Source organism: Bombus affinis, chromosome 11 (genome assembly GCF_024516045.1).
Source record: "Bombus affinis isolate iyBomAffi1 chromosome 11, iyBomAffi1.2, whole genome shotgun sequence".
NCBI classification, from domain to species: domain Eukaryota; kingdom Metazoa; phylum Arthropoda; class Insecta; order Hymenoptera; family Apidae; genus Bombus; species Bombus affinis.
The window spans coordinates 11,506,323-11,523,664 of record NC_066354.1 but is presented as its reverse complement, the minus strand read 5'-3'; the positions used below and the strand labels follow the sequence as shown (position 1 = coordinate 11,523,664).

The window sequence follows — 17,342 nt, the reverse complement described above, 5'->3', positions numbered from 1 at the left end:
TTATAAATAGGTGTACAAATTGAACATGGAATAATTTCTTGAATATCTTTAATTCTCGTGCATACATAATATATACTAGCGCGGTTAAATAGTATAATTAGTTTCCTATTATAATCGATTTCAAGCGCGTATATTAATTCGTGTTTTGCATTTCCACCTGTTCTACCGTTTCGCGGTAAGGCGCGCGAATATTTCAAAGTTTCAACCACCTATTCGTCGCTCGTTCTACCGTTCCGCTGTGTCCTGGCTGTGAGGTTACCAGTCGATGAAGGGTGCGCGAAGGGGTCGTTGCTGATCGTCGCCAGTTGTCGCTGGCTGTTGCTGGAGTGTCGATCGCTTTCCTGTTCCACGGGTAAAGTGACGGTGGCTCGTATGAATATAGCTGGCAGTCGATCCGCGGAGGTGCTCTCAAAGTGGTGCGTTGGTCGCGTATAGTAGAACTAGTAGGCCAGTATGAACCAGCAGAAGCTGTAAGTCGTTTCGCTAAGTTACTTCGCGAATCGCACATACAATAATTTTCAACGAACGAAAGAAACAAAAGAAACGTACACACGCTGCATTTTCTCCTATTACGATTCTATTGTACGATTGTTCGGTTTGTTCAGAGTTGAACGTTCGTCGACAGTGCAATTCGCGAAACGAGAGATCAGACCGGCACGCCTCGACGTTAACGGGCCTCGTCAACTCGTAAATAAATCGAAGTAAATGTGCTACGTATCGAGATCGAAGAAACGTCAACAGGGACAACGGTACCTCCTCTCATCTCTGAACGCGGATCAAACATTTCCGTGGTCGAGGTAAGGAAAAAGGCAGTGCCCTTCTTGTATAGGTTATCGATTTCGTTACCGCGCTGTTCAAGGGGATGCACTCGGAATATATTTGATACGAATCCGTCCGGTTCTCGTTCTCTTCCCTTTTGTTTGCATTTTAACTGGCTATCGGATCTTGTTGGAGGATTTCACCACTTGGTTGAATGGAACGATCGATTCGTAAAATCAGTGGCGTCGTCGCACCCTTTAAAGATAGATTTTATTTCTTCGCGAATAGAATAAGCAATAAGATATATGGAATATAGAAACAACAGGAATTATTTTGATTTAAGTAGGATTGAGCGATGTCCGTGATAACGATCTAAACACGCATAAACTTTTTTTTCGAAACGAACGAGTATCAGAAAAGAATAAATATTCTTGAGTATCTATATGAAACCCATTTGCGAATAATTAATTTTACAATCATAAAAAGATAATCTTTAATCTTAACATTAGATCTGATATTAGAACCGACGACTAACGCGTACAGAATTTCTATCAAAAGAAACAAAATGGCAGGTATTTGAAAATTCAGCTTCTATACATATACAATAGACAAAAAATCATTATACTCAAATAAATTTTCTATGAATATAACATTGAAAATTGGTTATTCTGAAAAGATTGCAAAAAAGAAAAATTAGCCAGGTGGTCAAAGCTAGAAATTTGAAATGGAAGTTTGGCGACGAAACAGAAATAGCAAACATCTAACTAATTGCTTGATTCCCCGAGTATTTTATTTGGAAATCGTTTACGAGCGTTGCGCAGTCCTCTCGGAAGCTGTACGAGCAGATGTCATTCCCGCTCTTAAGCATACGTAGTTGGCCGGGATCTAGACCTTTTTTTTTCCATTTCGTGCGTGTTCCCCGGATTACAATACGCTCTGTCAGAAATAATATCGCGGTCATGCTGTCGACCAGGAGTTTGATCTTTTTTATCGTCAATGTAATAACGTAGCGAATCTGCTTTATGGCAAAACCATGATTTTGCAGATTTTCACTTTTTGAGTAAAGTATACCGAATGTCTTCTTCTCTTTTATTCTTGACTATATACGCGAGATACCAAACGTTGTAGTATAACGATGATTATTACATTCTAAGCTCAATTCATCAACTCCCTGATCTCAATTATCTGATTATTTTATATTCAATTGCAAATATGTATAATATATCGAATCGCATATTCGTGATATTGAGATAAGACGAATAATGTACAGCTGTCTACGAGAGTCTTCGTACATGACATGAAAAATGGAATTTTTTATTACAATAAAATGTTAAAGAATTTTATTGACAAAATTACTGCATTCTATGCCGAGACGAGAACAGTTTTATTATTGCTCCATTTCAATCGATTATTGTATCAAATTTTATTTTAATAAAAATGATAATTCTATAAGTACTAACATTCTTGCGGACCTTGTATTGTATAATCTATGCGACAATCGAGGATCTTTTTGCGTTTCGCCTATTGTCGGAGAAAGGTCCTTCACCCGTTTAGTTCTGATGTTTGAAGAAGTTATCGATTTGTCAGTTAACCCGTGTCTACTACACGCCCACGTTTCACCGACTACGGTAATGCCTTCCGTCTTGTCGATTTATCCGCTTTTAACCCGTTGTAGTTGAGTAGCGGTAGACGAGCGACAGGGTCATCAGGCTCGAGCCGAATTGCCTGAATACAATTTTTAGCACAATCCTTTTTTTTTTTTTTTTACTTTCCAACTTTGGACACGTGTTTTCGTACGTAAAAATAGCCATTCTGTGGGATTAGATTCATTAATTAATGTATTTAATATTTTATTTTATTTACTAGTTAGTCACTCTATTAACGAGGAACAGATAGTAAATATCCAATAACTATAAAAAAATACTTTATTTTAAACCAAGCACGACTCGATTCTATTCTAATTGTTGGTAAGATTACGTTCTTAAGTACGATATTTTCATCAAATTTCCAATATCTGAATTATTTCGTAGCTAGAAACATGCAAGTGGATAATTACGGTAGAATGATCTATTTCATGAAAGATCGAAACACACGTGACCCGCGGGCACAAATAATTTTATGATCTCTATGGAGGTTATTCATTAGGCTAAGTTTACATAGTAGGATGTGCTGCTCTGTGAAAAGGGTAGATAAGCTGGTGTAATCGTCAGCGATAACGTCCTCTGAAACGGCTTAATATAACGGCTGGTGCTTCTCGTTGGAACGAACACGGAAACGAAACATTAAAACCGGCTATAGAATGTTTTTTCGTGTCTTTCGATGCCATTAGGCAATTAGAAAGCATAGAGAAAAATGAAAAAGGTTTTCTTACATTTTTGAAAATTTTACTTACCGAGCGATATGAATATTTGACAATTTAAAATTCCCGCCAATTCGTTTGAAATAAGAATACGGTTAGACGGTCGTGAACGTAGAATATTTAATACGGTCGATGTTTTTTCGCCATTTATTACATAAACTCTGGGGTCTGTTGCAACGTATCGCAAGTAGGGCATAAGGATGACCATTACGTAATCCTCATGAAAGCGAAGTTATTTGCAGATTATATCGTTTATTTTGACGCCGGTTTGAGGTCGTCGAATACAACGAAACATACCTTGCCTTCAGTCAACCATTCTTTACCTTTAATTATTCTACTTTTTAGAGTGGTCGTTTACGCCTTAGGCGAACGTTGAAAACAACGTATACAAGGTGCTCTAGAAATTCGGAACATAGTCACGTGATTGAAATATTAATATTTTCTTTCGTAAAGAAATTATTATCGGGATAATCTCGAGTACGTATCAATAATTTTGTTAATGGTAATTATTTATTTCTTTAACGCTCGTAACTTGATGTTTGCCTCTAAAAAATTAGTTTCACGCGTGCGAAAGAATGGCTTTCATGATAATTTATTTGAAGAGCGTATATCATTCACAGTGGTGAGCAAGTGGAACAGAAATAAGACGAAATAGCAAAAAATACGTAAGGTAAAAAGTACGTAAGGAAATTACTTTCCACTTTCAACGACGCGAGGCTCCATTGCTTTCGACGGCGGACCAATTCTATTACGTAAATCAATTAAATCGCCTCCTCTTACAAGTCCTTGCACAGTTTTATCTTTCTTTCTGCCGCTTTTTCTATTATTTCGGTGATTCTTTAAAGAACACGACACACTTTCTATAGCATCGTTACAGTATTACGAAAAGATCCTCCTTTTCGTATCGGTATTATCTAAACAATTTTCTATACAGGTTCTAAACACGTTGCGTTTAATATTTCCCACATTTTCCTACTTTTAAATAACGCAATTTTCCAATATCTTTTCTTTAACATATCCTTCATCGTCGTTTCCAGTATTTAGAATACACTATTTATTCGCAATACAATCTCGTAATCTTCTCTCAGGTTGACATTTCCAAAATTCTCTATACTCGAAATAATCCAACACATTTTATTTGCAGCGTGATATACAATAATTTATTTAATTTATTTAATTTTTGCGTCTTTCACTCTGGACGCGTTTCTCTTTCACGATTAAACTAATTCCTTTGTACGTATCGAGAGAATAAACGTCGGGTCGTCAGAAAAAGAGCGCGAAAATCAAATTGAATCGCGGCACACCGAGGAAACTTAGGAACGACTGGAAGACTCGCGGAGCCGGAGTAAAAGGAGCTCGCGGTAAAAGTGGAACTTTCTTTCCTTCTTTCCTCCTTTCCTTCTTTCTTTCCTTCGGCCGGCCACGCCGCTTCTAAACGATACTTGTTTAATGTTTACGCCAGACGAGAATAATTTACGATACGACGCGACAGTGCGCGCCTGCTAAAGGAAACGGGCTCTTCCCTTCTTTTAGCCACTGTGCCAGCGTTTCCTCCCAACGATGAATCTTTTCATCTGCACGCGACACGATGTCTTGATACTAATTGCTGATTAGAATACGTAATCAGTTTTTCACGTGTGATTTAAGTTAACGTTATACTCTCATGACTTGGCGTTTCGTGGAAGCAATTTTATGATCTTTCAATTTCGTAATGGTTCGCGATTTGTTCTCTGATCGTGTGAGAATCATTTATTACGCGATTGATTCCAAGTTGCTTTAGTCGAATCGTTCGCGAATAGCGATCGACAGTTCTATTTGATTTTTGATAAATCGAGAGAGAATTTAGTATAGAATTTGAAGATATTTTTCGATATTCGTAGATTAATCGTCACTGAAACACTTTTCAAATTCTCGCGTGATAAAATGCAAAGCGAAATATTCCCAAATATTTCCAACGTTTCCAATCTAAATGATTGCCAGGTCTGCCGTGTTCCGTGTCGCCGTGCGTTTCTCTACCCCATGTGTCAGGGAGGTCGCAAACTTTCAATCCGAACGTTCAGAATGAATCACGACCAGCGAGTTTGGCAAACGGTCTATGGCATAAAGAATCGTGCTACACTCCTCTTGCCAAATATAACGCGTTAGCCATATCGTACGCCATTGTCTCGAATCCCATCTTCTCCTACGGAGAAGAGTAACGAAAAACCATCCCTCTTTCAAATTTTGCGTAAGTTTCGAATTTAAGAAGAGAGAAATGGCGACGAAGCAAATGTACGAAAAGATATCAAGCATTTTTGTAATAAATTAAATAATAAAAAAATATCTAGTCGAGTAAGAGAATTAATTGAAAAATAGATGGATTCTTCGATGTCGTGATAAATTACCGTGAAATTGGACCTAGAAAATATCACGAATTCGACGATGTTTACAGACAGAAATTCATTTTTATCGCGCTTTATCGTTTATCGGAACGCCTACTATAGAAAAGAATCGTTTCAAAGACTTGAACAGTGAACGTATTTCCAACGAATGTCTGTCACATATTTGAAACATCCAAATATAAAGATTCGGTATTAAATATGACGTTCATTCCGTAATAGAAATTCTTAATCGAGAAACATCCAGAAATAACGGGTCGCTGTTTGAGAGCGAATTCGATCGAGGGTCACCGTTTTTCACGCGTGCACGCGTTCGAGAGTACAGCCCACGCGTACAATTCAGCACGACGCGACGCGACGCTCTTCCCGTCCCACGTTTTCTCGTCTCTTTCCATAAATTAATTATTTTAATAGGCCGTTCGAGGACCAACGTATCCGTTGTCATTTACAGTCTCGCGCGTGCATACGAGAAACGCGGCTGGATCTGGCACAGTTGCCTCCGTACTCGTTACCGCAAACGATATCGATCAATTAAGGACCAATATTACGTCGGACTAGAATCTCCGTGTTAACGTAACGTTGCGTTATGTTACAGTAACTGCGAGGTTTGTTTTATTTGTAACGGACTTTCTTTCATTGCGAAGTATTGGAGAAAAGAAATCAATTATGCATGTTCATCCCGATTCTATTCACCGAAAACTCGTTTGTTCTCAGATCACTGGCGAATAGTTTAAGTACGTTTCATCAGCTTTCGATTCTATTCACAACCGTTATTACAGTCTTTTATACCGTTGTATTATACCTTGCTATATTATTTCTACGTACAATGCTTTTAATCTTGGACGTATATATGCTGGCCGCAAGCATACACATATATTCACGTATATTCACCGTCAATGAAAAATTCTCTACGAATCGTCCGAAACTATGTACCGAATCAAGAGATCTTCTACCTACTATTATACTATTCCGAGAATAAAAAAGTGTCCTTACCTTGGCTATTCTTTATTCTTCGATCGAAGGAAAAGACGAAGCCTATAAATCGCAAACTTCTCCATTACAGCCAGCCACGATACGAAACGTTCTTCCACTGGCATATCCAAGGTCGACGATGTTCCTTATTCGAAAAGAACCGCAGGATCCGGTCTATCTAAATCAACGAGGCATATTTAAATGCATCTCGTTTAACTGTAAACAAAGTATGTGCAGGATGCTTGCATAAGAATCGCGTGTTCAACAGTGTACCGGCGTTTACACCGAAGGAAAAACGCTATGCACACCTACGTTACTCTATATACGTACCGTTCCACGTTATTTCGCGAACGTAGCGATTTCGTACGCTTTCTCCGGCCACGATCAACAACGATGGGAACAAACCGTGGATAATACGAGCGGAAGGTACTTTGCATAATGCACGAATAGAGAGTGGGGGAGTCTTGGTATCAAGACAATCAAGATCACTTGCGAGCCCTCGTCTAATAACTATTTCCATCGCGAGAGATATAGACCCATTGTCCACCGTGCAAGCTGAAAACCAGCCGCATTTCACCGCCATTGTTCCAACTACTACGTGGTTTTTAAACGCTCTTTTCCCGAGACTTTCCTCCATTTCTCGTCTCCTATGGGCTTTCGCGCAGGGTGTTTGGTCTTTCGTATTTTCAGGCTTTCTGTAGCCAGGGTTTTAGAGGGGTAACGTTCGAGTTTCATACCTGTTACATAGACGCAGTACTTGCGTTACATCAGGATGTTGGTTCTGCAGAGTGCGATTATCGTTTGGAGTATCGTAGGTTTGTCGTAGGAAAATTAAGTATCACGATAGACGTGTATTTCTTTAGTCTACGTTCCAAGATAGATGAAACGATATTTTCTAAAATCGTAGATCTTTTAACTTGAAGTCTAGCGAAGTTAACGATAGTACATCCAAGTAGCTAGCTATTTTTCAACGTTCGACTATCAAAAATCTCTTTTCCTCGCTAATACTTTCTAAAATCTCTACAAATCTCTACGAACGCATCTCTTCGATACTTGAGATAAAAATATCGAACGAACGATCCTCAGCGCACTCACCGACAAACAGGCTCGCGATAAAACATTTCACCACTCCTTAGTTCCACGGATCCTTTTATCCGATGGTACACCTTTCGATTACCAGTCCAGGTATTTAATGTAGGCAAAAGCTGTTCTCTGGCGCGAATCGTTTATTTCTATCGGCCACGTGGGCGATGAATTATCATGGCTGGGTCTCTAACTAACAATAAGCTCGAGGCCGAAAGCTGTCGGTAAACGGCCTCTGCAGAATGCAGAGTCGCGTTTCTTCGTTTGACGAACCGGCCAGAAGTTCTCCCCCTTCCGAGAGCACGACTTGGATTAGGCATCCGCTCGTCCGGCTCGTGGATATATTTACCGTCCCGTTCAAATAATTCTACGCGGGCTGACCTGACCGCCGCCGCAGACACCCGCTCTGCATCGTTCCGTGCAATTATTCTTCTTATTTCCTGCTACTCTTGTACCCTGTGTAATTATTCTCGTAATTTATCGATACTGCGACCTTTCGTGTAATTATTTTCGCGATTTATCAATGATAGTTGCTTACACGCACGTGCGAGTCTATAATTCGGAAGAAATAGAGCTGAATACTATAGGATGGATGCGCTTTTATCCCGTGATCGATATAAATTTTATCGACGTATAAAAATACATCGTATGCCGATGAATCGGAATGGAAGGGCGAAAGGAAGAAAAGAGGAAGAAAAGAGGAAGAAAAGAGGAAGGAAAGGAGGACAAAAGCGAGGAGGGAAGAAAAAGGAGAGGAAAGTAGGAAGAAAACGAAAGATTCGACGTTCGGTTGATCGAAACTGGAAAACTCGGTCGCGCGTGTCTTCGAGTCGGTTGTCACGATCAAACGTACGCCTTAACGACAACTTTAAATACAATCCGTAAATAGCTCGAGGGAGGTCCGATCTCAGGAAACCATGGCAAAGTTTCGCTTTTTTTCGTCTGCGACGTCCAAAGTTTTGGCACTTTTATCGACGGTTGATCGGAACAATTTCTCTAATAAAATCTTTTACGCTACGAGAGTAGTCGAGAAGACTGGGTGGAATGTGACTCGAGTACGTTTTTTTCCAAAACAAATAACTACACAATGAATCGTGGGAACTACATAGTGGTTTAAAGAGTTTAAATAAACCATATAGTCGTACGAGTATATTCTTTCGTTCGCGTACAAGATATTTTATCAATGTCGGTTTTCAACTGCTTACCTTGAATCTTTATTAATATGGAACGTCTGGAAACACGATGTTTATCGTTTTATATTTATATTTAGCTATTAATATTCTTCGACCTCCTCTCTTCCCCTCTTCTCTTTGGTCTCAGCAGAGAGTGTACTCACGCGCTCCAATTAAGGTTTCTCTTCTTTCTCGAAGACACGAGTGCACTCCAGTTTTACGTTTACCGAAGAGCGTGGTTTACGTCAAGTATTCGATATCACGGTCGATTAAACGACGTTCCGCCTTCTCAAATAATCGAGAAACCAAAGAGACGAGCCATCGTTCTTCGAACGTTTAGAAACTCTGTAATCGAATTCCAAATTTCAGTTCGTACTCGCTGTAAGCAAAATGTTCCTCGAAAGAGTTAAGCGCGTATATTTCGCACGAAAAATGTCCGTGAAAGCGTGCTCCAGCGGATCTCGTATATCCCTGTCTGCCATCTACCGACTACCTCCAAGCGTTCTGCTTTTAACGCTTCCAGATTTACGCGTCCACCACTGCGTAAATCAGTCTGGAACGAATTCCTCCCGCCTGAATCTTTGCAACAAGACGATCCTTTTTCTCCGCCGATTTCACGAACTCCGTTCGTCGTTTATCACGTTAAACGATATTTCGCTTCCTGTAAATTGTAAGCTAATACAAAAAAAGAAAAAAAAAAAACAATAAGAACGAAATGAAACTAAAAAATGTATTGTAACATCTACGTGTCAATTAATTAGGCCCAAGCATTGTTTGGCAGTTGTTTCATACTGCTGGGAAAAATTTGATATTACGACGAACGTAGAAGGTTTATCGAGAAACAAGGATAGGCATGCGGCGACGACGTTTCTTGCAGCCACCGTGTCCACGGATTTATTATTTCGTTCTATGGTTGGGAATATCGTATTATATCGTGGTACAGATGGGTAACATTGACCCATGGCGTACATGGTGTGTAAATACGATGAAAACGGGCAGGGTTAACGCGAGTAGATTTATCTGGCTCGCACACGTGGCCCTCCACACGCTCGCCCCTCTATAAACCCCACAAAGATTGCTCGAACGAGGGGGGCACCCCACCATGTGACCGTCATTGAGTCATCGAACGCGTGGAGCAGAAATATTAACGCGAGTCTGCGACCGCTTTCGATTCGCACGATCTGCATTAACTGGCAGACTACGCGACGCGTATAACGCACGTGTGCGGTATGCGTAATCGAAAAATACGTCGCTAGCAAACGTGTGTGAAATTGGGTGTATAAATTCGTGTATGTGCGAGGAAGGTATGCTACGTATGTATGCGCGCAGACATAAATGACACAAAGTGCGACAAAGTGGCGTGCTGGGTACGCGACGCGATGCGATAAGGCACGATGCAGTACGATGTACGTTAATTCCTTGATTTAAGATCTTTCTAGCGGTTAGTTGAGTCGATTACGATACCGTGTCAATTGCAAAGTAAGTAGCGATCGAAGCAAGTAGTTCTACTTTCCAGTACTTGAAGCAAACCGACCAACTTGTACCAAGCAAAAGTTGCGAACCAACTGGATCGTTTTCGTGCTACAAATATTTATTATAGTCGGAGTAACGAACTTTTGTTTTCTCCGATACGAAACCTTGTACCTTTCTTTCTCCTCCTCGATTAAAGCGTAGAGGCTGATCGATTATCGTTGCAAGCCCTTCGATTCCTAATGCGAAAAGTCGAAAGTAAAGTCAAAGTTGGAACGCTCGAACGAGTGTGAACGTTATATCGCGAGGAAATCCTAGAGTCTACAAAATGCTGCAATTTGCCACACAGTATATGGAGTATATGCTCCAATACGCAAAACAACATTGGTAACCAACGCGCGCACAAGTGGTACGCGACGCGCGAAAAGAAACAGATGGAAAGGTAGAGGTGGAAGAAGAGCGATCCGTCGACTATCGCTGCTGAATTTTATCTGGTCGATCTAATTAACGCGTCGCGATCAGAAAGATCGCGTAAGGTCACGCAAGGAACAAAATTCGCGCGTCTCATTTTCCACCGCAATCCCGGTGAAGTCAGAGGAAACGCAAGCTACCTAATAATAGACGTTCAGTGCCGTAGGTCAGGCAGCTAGAAGCAACGTCGGCTCGAGTCGAAAGACACGATGACGAACTGCGTTTGAGGTTCCACTTGCTGCTTACGAGAAAGATCTCGGTGGTTGTTGGAAAACTTTCTTGCGCTATACGTACACCGTCGTGTGTTTAAAATACTCGGTTACGCGACAGATTACCGGTCTACGAAAGATTTAGAAAAGAGTAGTTTCGCGGCGTTGGCAGCTTGAATTCGTATCTGATTTACGTTTGTGCGTTTATGCCGCTTTATGCCAAAGGTTTTCCATCGTAGGTATGTAAATTCTGGTTGAACGTACCGTCGACACGCAGCTCGATCATTATAAAAAGAAGCTGGTTGGTTATTTCTGGCACCGAAGCGTTCACCTTTGACGCGTCGACTTGGCCGGAATTTTGCTCGTTTTCTGTCGGGCCATCTGCGACCTCGCCATAATATTTGCACGATACGCGGCCCAGCCGGTATGCAAAGAATCTCGCAGCGGCATCGCAGTCGCGTTTAATGGTTCGCACGACGGGCACCGAGAACGCGCAATAGAATCGGTTCTCGCGCTTGCTTCGCGAGTTTCGTACAAACTTTCTTTTTAATCCACGGTACGAATCGCCTTGTTCGATCGTTTTGTTCGCTCGCGAATCTTTTAATATTCCGTGAACTTCGACCCTTTGGTATTATGGGAAATTCGAAAGGTCAGATTCAAAATTCTAATCGATCTCGATATACTTTGATCGTGATTCTTCTTTGCAAACGTTACGAGCATACAAAATACCTAGCTCTAACTTATTACTAGCAGCGAGGATCGTTCTTTCTAATCACGTAACCAATTACTACTATCCACCCATGATCTAACACCGCTGCATACAAATGAAATTACCGTACACCCTTTATCTAAAGCTTTCCCATAAAAGAATTTTAATCCTCTTCTTCTCTCATGTATCGTCGTAACAGGACGATCGAACCGCGCTATCGAAAGAAGCCACAATTACCTTAAGTTTCAGATAATCGATAGAAGAGTGAAAATCACGTTCCACGATAAAAGAAAATTGATGTTTTTCTCGAAAGGAAGTCGCGAAACGCGATGATCCTATCGTGGCATCAACTCCAAGCGAACAGCGCGCGTCGTATGTTCCGTGTTTCATATCGTTTCAATAGGAGAACTCGCGGAAGCTACTCGAGACTATCTCGAGTACCCACCAGCTTAATGCAAACTCGCTGTACGCTGCCATCTGGTTTTCGCGACGAAATTTTCTCTAGACTAAGGTCACCGATCCCGTCGTCGAATAATATCAGTCCGTTTCTATTTTAATCTCTTTTTGCCTGGCAGTGATCGATAGGTAGAATTCGCTGGACAAATTCCTGTGGACGTTGCGCGCGACGTGCAACCGCGTTTCGATCGTTCGTTGCACGCTTGATCCGCGTGGTTGCCTTTTTTGGTCACGTCTTGGACGTAGTCCGAACTTTCGTCGGCGGATGATGCAACGGCTCGCATCATCGCGAGGATCGTTGACTCACCGGTCGTTTTGCTTCTCTTCGTCTCCTCGTCTCGGCGTGGCGCGGCGGAGGATCGATGTCGCTTTCGCGCTCTTGATTCCTAGCGCGAGAAAGTGCCCAAATCAGATACACGGTGGTGCAATCGTCGATTAACGGCCACTAGCTATCTCGATTATTCTCCCGAGAATCAAAGTCGATTGCGATCCTTGTGTGGTAGACGTACACGCGTAGAATAGAAATTGGAACATATAGGAGATGGAAGGATTCGAATATCTTTTGGGGTGGAATCGAGGGGTTGACTTTGTACAACGGTTGGTAGACGTCTGTTACGGTACAGGCGTTGGAAGTTTTGCCCGATAAAAAATAAAAGTTAGAAAAAAGTTTGACGGATCTCGCTTGAATCGGTTCGTTAGATGTAATAGATATTTTTTATTCGTCGATATCGCATCATGAACTGCACGGTCCTTTTTTTCTTTCCGACTCGTTCGTTTAAAAAACGAGAAAAAGAATATTTGTTTATTTACCTGACAGCATGTTTATTTATACAGGCTCCGAATATGTTTACTTGTACTTTAACACGACTCTACATTTTACACTTGCCAACTAACGTTTCCTGTTTCTTTATTTGGATTGCTCGCCGTTGTTATCGTAGGTGTTCGACGTTATATTTTCGACAGGTGTGAAGATAATAATATCGGTACTCGCGATATTCATTCATAAGCGTTCATTCAAGCATTCATAAGCAAAATTCCACTGCACATATTCAGCTTCCGACATCGGCCTTTTTCAACATCGACCGCCCGAAAAAAGTCAACAAGTCATCGAATATAAGTATTTATTAGCTATTACCATTTAAACAGACACTAAACGTCAACGAAACGCACAATAAAGTTATTTTAATGGAGTTATATATTTCTTCGTCATAATGTTCGTTGTCAACTAGGTGTTCGATCCAGGTAATTACTTACAATCAGATTTTATGGTAATCCATAAGTCACCCTGTGCGCGTCGCTTTGCTATTTCTCCAACTAGCATTTTCGATTTACCATTCGATAAGAAATTCCACAAATAGCAAACTTCTAAATTAGCGAGACTTTCTACCGGCGAATTCAGTCAGGAATACACGCGAGTAGAATTCGACACGGTCAGAATGGTTGGATGCGATCCAAGCAACAACTAGAATCTGAATCAATTCGCTCGGAAAAAGACGGTAAAATCCCTGTAACTGTGCCTGTAGCTTATTTATAAATATATTACCAGCGAAATATCAATATCTCTGGTGATTCAACTCGCGTAAATGCAACCCTAAATACAATTCTGACGCGACTCTCGATCTCGTTGACTCGAGAAGCAGAGGAGTCACTATGACGACCACCGAACGAATCGCTTCGTATTCGCTTGCTCCCCGGATCTTCTCTTTTTTCAAGGTAATTCTCGATAATTCATTTTCTATTGGTATTTCCGCAGACTTTTCGCCTCTGTATTTCCTCTGACAACCGTTCGTTACTTTTATAATCTTATACAAATATCAGAAAATCACTCTGCGCGTTCGTCCGTGCGTTCAACTCGGAATAAACATTTGCCAACAAAATTTACGATATCAGAGATTCGAGTTTATTACGAATTATGAATTAAATTCACTTATACGAAAGGCAATGCGTTTTATTTATCGTTTGCCGTTTATTTGAATTAGAACTATCTTACAAATGTTTATTTTGCTAATGCGATGGATCCGGACCGGTTGTGCGATATTTTCACTGGAATATTTTAAATATGTTTCTATGTGCGGGCAATTAATTGTTGACGCAAGGATTAAATAGAAATGCGCATGTTAAATACGATTAACAAGATAATTATGACGGTCGGACTATTGGGAGAAAGGACTTTATAAATTGGGAAACAAGCGAACGAGCGGTACGGTCGTTTGAATTCGATATCGCGGCATAATGAATTCTCCGTGGAGGAAAATCGAGGCATTCTCGATCTCGAGGGCTTATCGGTTATCTAACGTGTTTCTTCTTCGTTATGAAATATCGTGAAGCATATAATCGCGAGATAATGATATAATTACACAACATAATTTCTACCGGCACTCGTCAGTACCTGTAATTAAATAAATTCTACGTACTATGTGCTATTCTATGACATACGTGTAAAACGATGAAATTTTTTGTTTCGCTTGGAATTAAATATATCGTCTAACTATTACGTCACATTCGAACCGTCCTGTAGTTGAGAATAGAATTCGTGGCATGAATCATAACGAAATAATTTCACCTTGCTGGTTTGCACGTCGAAATGACGGAGTACTTTCATGCGCAGCCATGCAAATTTTACGTAACTCGAATTCAAATTATTTATCGATTATCGAATGAAACAATTTTCCATGACGATGAAGAACGTTGAAATTCTATGCATTGTTCGCGGAGGAACGCGGAAGTTTACGAATCGAATAGGATGGATTCGATCTATCGTGTTGGAAGATAAAGCGAAACATCTTGAAAGGCATAGATCGTTTTCCTTTTCCGATCGAAAGGTCAAAAGGGACGAAGGATCGTTAAATGGGACGATCGACGATCACAGAGGACGAGACGGAACGAAAATGGATCGCCGTCGACGTTTTCGCGTTACACGTTCTGCTACCTTATTTGGTTTCGTCTTCGTGCGAGTCGCGGCACGAAATTGCATAAAAGGCTTCCTGCACGATCTTTCTTGTCGCCATTCTTATACATCGTCCGCATAATGCAATCTCTTTGACTCGTGTCAACGCAAATCCCTTTATCATTGCTTTCGCTCGTGAGACTTTATTATGAAAACAGAGGTTCGAATTGGATATAGTTGCGACAAACTGTTTATCTCGTTAGCTGTCTTTCTCGCTACAGCCTGTTACGGATCAATTACTCGTTCAGGGTTCTTTCCCCTTCCACTTTCGAATTATTCACCATCCTTTGAACCTCGTTCAGATTCAAACGGCTAATTCTCTTCTTAGCACCGTTTTTACGCTCTCCTTTCTTCTCTGTTTCACATTTTACCTCTATTTGCGTTTAATCGGATTTTTACGAACCGATTAAATTTCATCGAACGAGTAAAAGAATGAAAGATTTCACCCAGATTCACGAGACCGCGAGACCGTTGTTATTTCGTTTCTGAGTTCTCGAAGCAAACGGTGCGGCGGCAAAGAGACTCCTTTGAGAATTCACGCGAGAAACGAACGGAAGCTGAAGCGAGAGCGTCGACGAGGAGGCGCAAAAATCCGTGGAAAACACGCGCTCCCAGCCGGTCGATCCGAACAGCTTGCAAGCTGCAAGCTGCAACGCAGCTCTTTTTCTTCTTATTCGCTGCCCGTGTACACGTACAGCAGCTCGTGTTCGCTTTTGAGTTAAACGCGGATCTAAATACGAAACGTGCGATACTCTTACTCTTGGAGACCGTGGGATCTGAACGATTCGAGATACTCAACAATGCGTATACTCGTATATCGCGAGATTTTATAGAAACGAAACGCATCTAATAATCTTTTATTGGAATAAAAACAATCGTTGTGCATCTTTTAGAATTTTTAGAACCTTTCTAAAGGTCGTAATTGGGTATAAAGCAATTAGAACAGACTCGTTAGGAATGTGTGAAACGCAAGGTATAATAGACGGTAGTAAGTGGCTCGTAGATATATAGGGTGATACATAAGGTTGGAATATTAGAATTCTTTTATCGAGCGACGGAAAGTTTGTTCGAATTTTCCGATGCGGCTAATTGGCTTGTAACACGAGACGGATCCACGCGTATTCTTGACATTGCTTCGATAAGACCAAGCAAGCTTTCAGACTCGTCGACGCGAATAATTCGTTGAATGTTATCAGGAAAGGGATGTTTCAACCGCATTGCGGTTAGCTCGACTACTATCTGAATTAACGACACGCCATGTGCTGGAATTATTATACGTCTCGTAATATTAAAAATGCAATATGACGAATATACAGGGTGTATCGTGATAAGTTCCTACGAATATATGTCCTATCTGACCTCGTTTCAAGGTTACAGCCATTTTCGCGTTTCGGTAATTCGCAACTTTTCTTATGCTCGCAGAAGATCCTCGAAATGGCTATACCCGGTGTGTATTGTTCGACATGCGCGTGGAATTTTTTGGAAAGACTGCGAAATTCTTCGATATGGCGATTGCAAGCTTACGTACGAACCGAGAGTAGCCATTTCGAGAACCTTCTACGAAGATAAGACAGGACACAGGTTCGTATGAACTTTTTTCATTGCTCTTGCGCCAGCTGTCCGCTCTTGAAGCGGGTACACCTTGTATAGCACAACGAATCTGAATTTAATCTCTTTCGTCTCTTTCACGAACCTGTATGTTAAAAAATCGCACAGGGATTCTTAGTTGGCAGCATGTATTTATAGACAGATTTACGTTTGCGAATACGTTCGATTATAATCTGCCTAGATCGTTGCAAATTCATCTGAATTTCAAGGTACACGTATCTCGTTACAAGAAAATTACAAGGTGCTGACAGAATTTTAAAATGACAAAGACAGTCGAATAGTAGGAAAATAACAATTGGATCGATTCTTGGTATAGACACGCTTCGTTCTTCTTTTTTTATCTATCTATGTATATAGATAGTGTGTGCGTGTCTTTGGTTGCTATCGATGGGCGACACGTGCTCTTTCGATTATGTCGCGAACGGTGGTTTCAATTACATCGACCCGTTTCACTAATGGAATTTTCGTCAAAGTTTCGCAAAGAGTCAATATTTACAATATAATCGAGCGGTGATACGCGAGCACCACCCGGTATATGGCGTCAGCATTGTCCGTCTGAAAGAGGTGCACGTGTCCTCATTAACGGGCATACGTTTCACCGAGTTAGGGTAGAACTTTAGCGAGCGTTCAGAATTCTCTATTCGTCTCGCTGTATACTGTTAATTGCATCTGCACCGATCGACTTTCCACCCCTTTTTTCGTTCCAAACGCTCTTTTCGTTGCCTGCTTCTGGCTCTTCCTTTCTTCCT

The 17,342-nt window shown here is 41.0% G+C and overlaps 1 protein-coding gene across 7 annotated transcripts in view; it reads left to right on the top strand.

Moving 5' to 3' along the window:
* Positions 1-129: 129 nt before the first annotated feature.
* Positions 130-17,342, top strand: part of LOC126922214 (uncharacterized) — a 34,080-nt gene continuing 16,867 nt past the window's right edge. For 3 of the 7 annotated variants that reach the window (XR_007712678.1, XR_007712679.1, XM_050734594.1), the window contains exon 1: positions 13,639-13,751. Coding sequence is in view for 4 of the 7 variants with exons in the window: in XM_050734594.1 (XP_050590551.1) it covers positions 13,689-13,751 (63 nt within the window). In the remaining 3 variants the exon portion in view is untranslated. Of the gene's footprint in view, positions 471-605; positions 798-10,102; positions 10,130-13,638; positions 13,752-17,342 lie in introns of those variants that run through there. The other 4 variants (XM_050734585.1, XM_050734592.1, XM_050734590.1 and 1 more) reach the window with 3 other exon arrangements.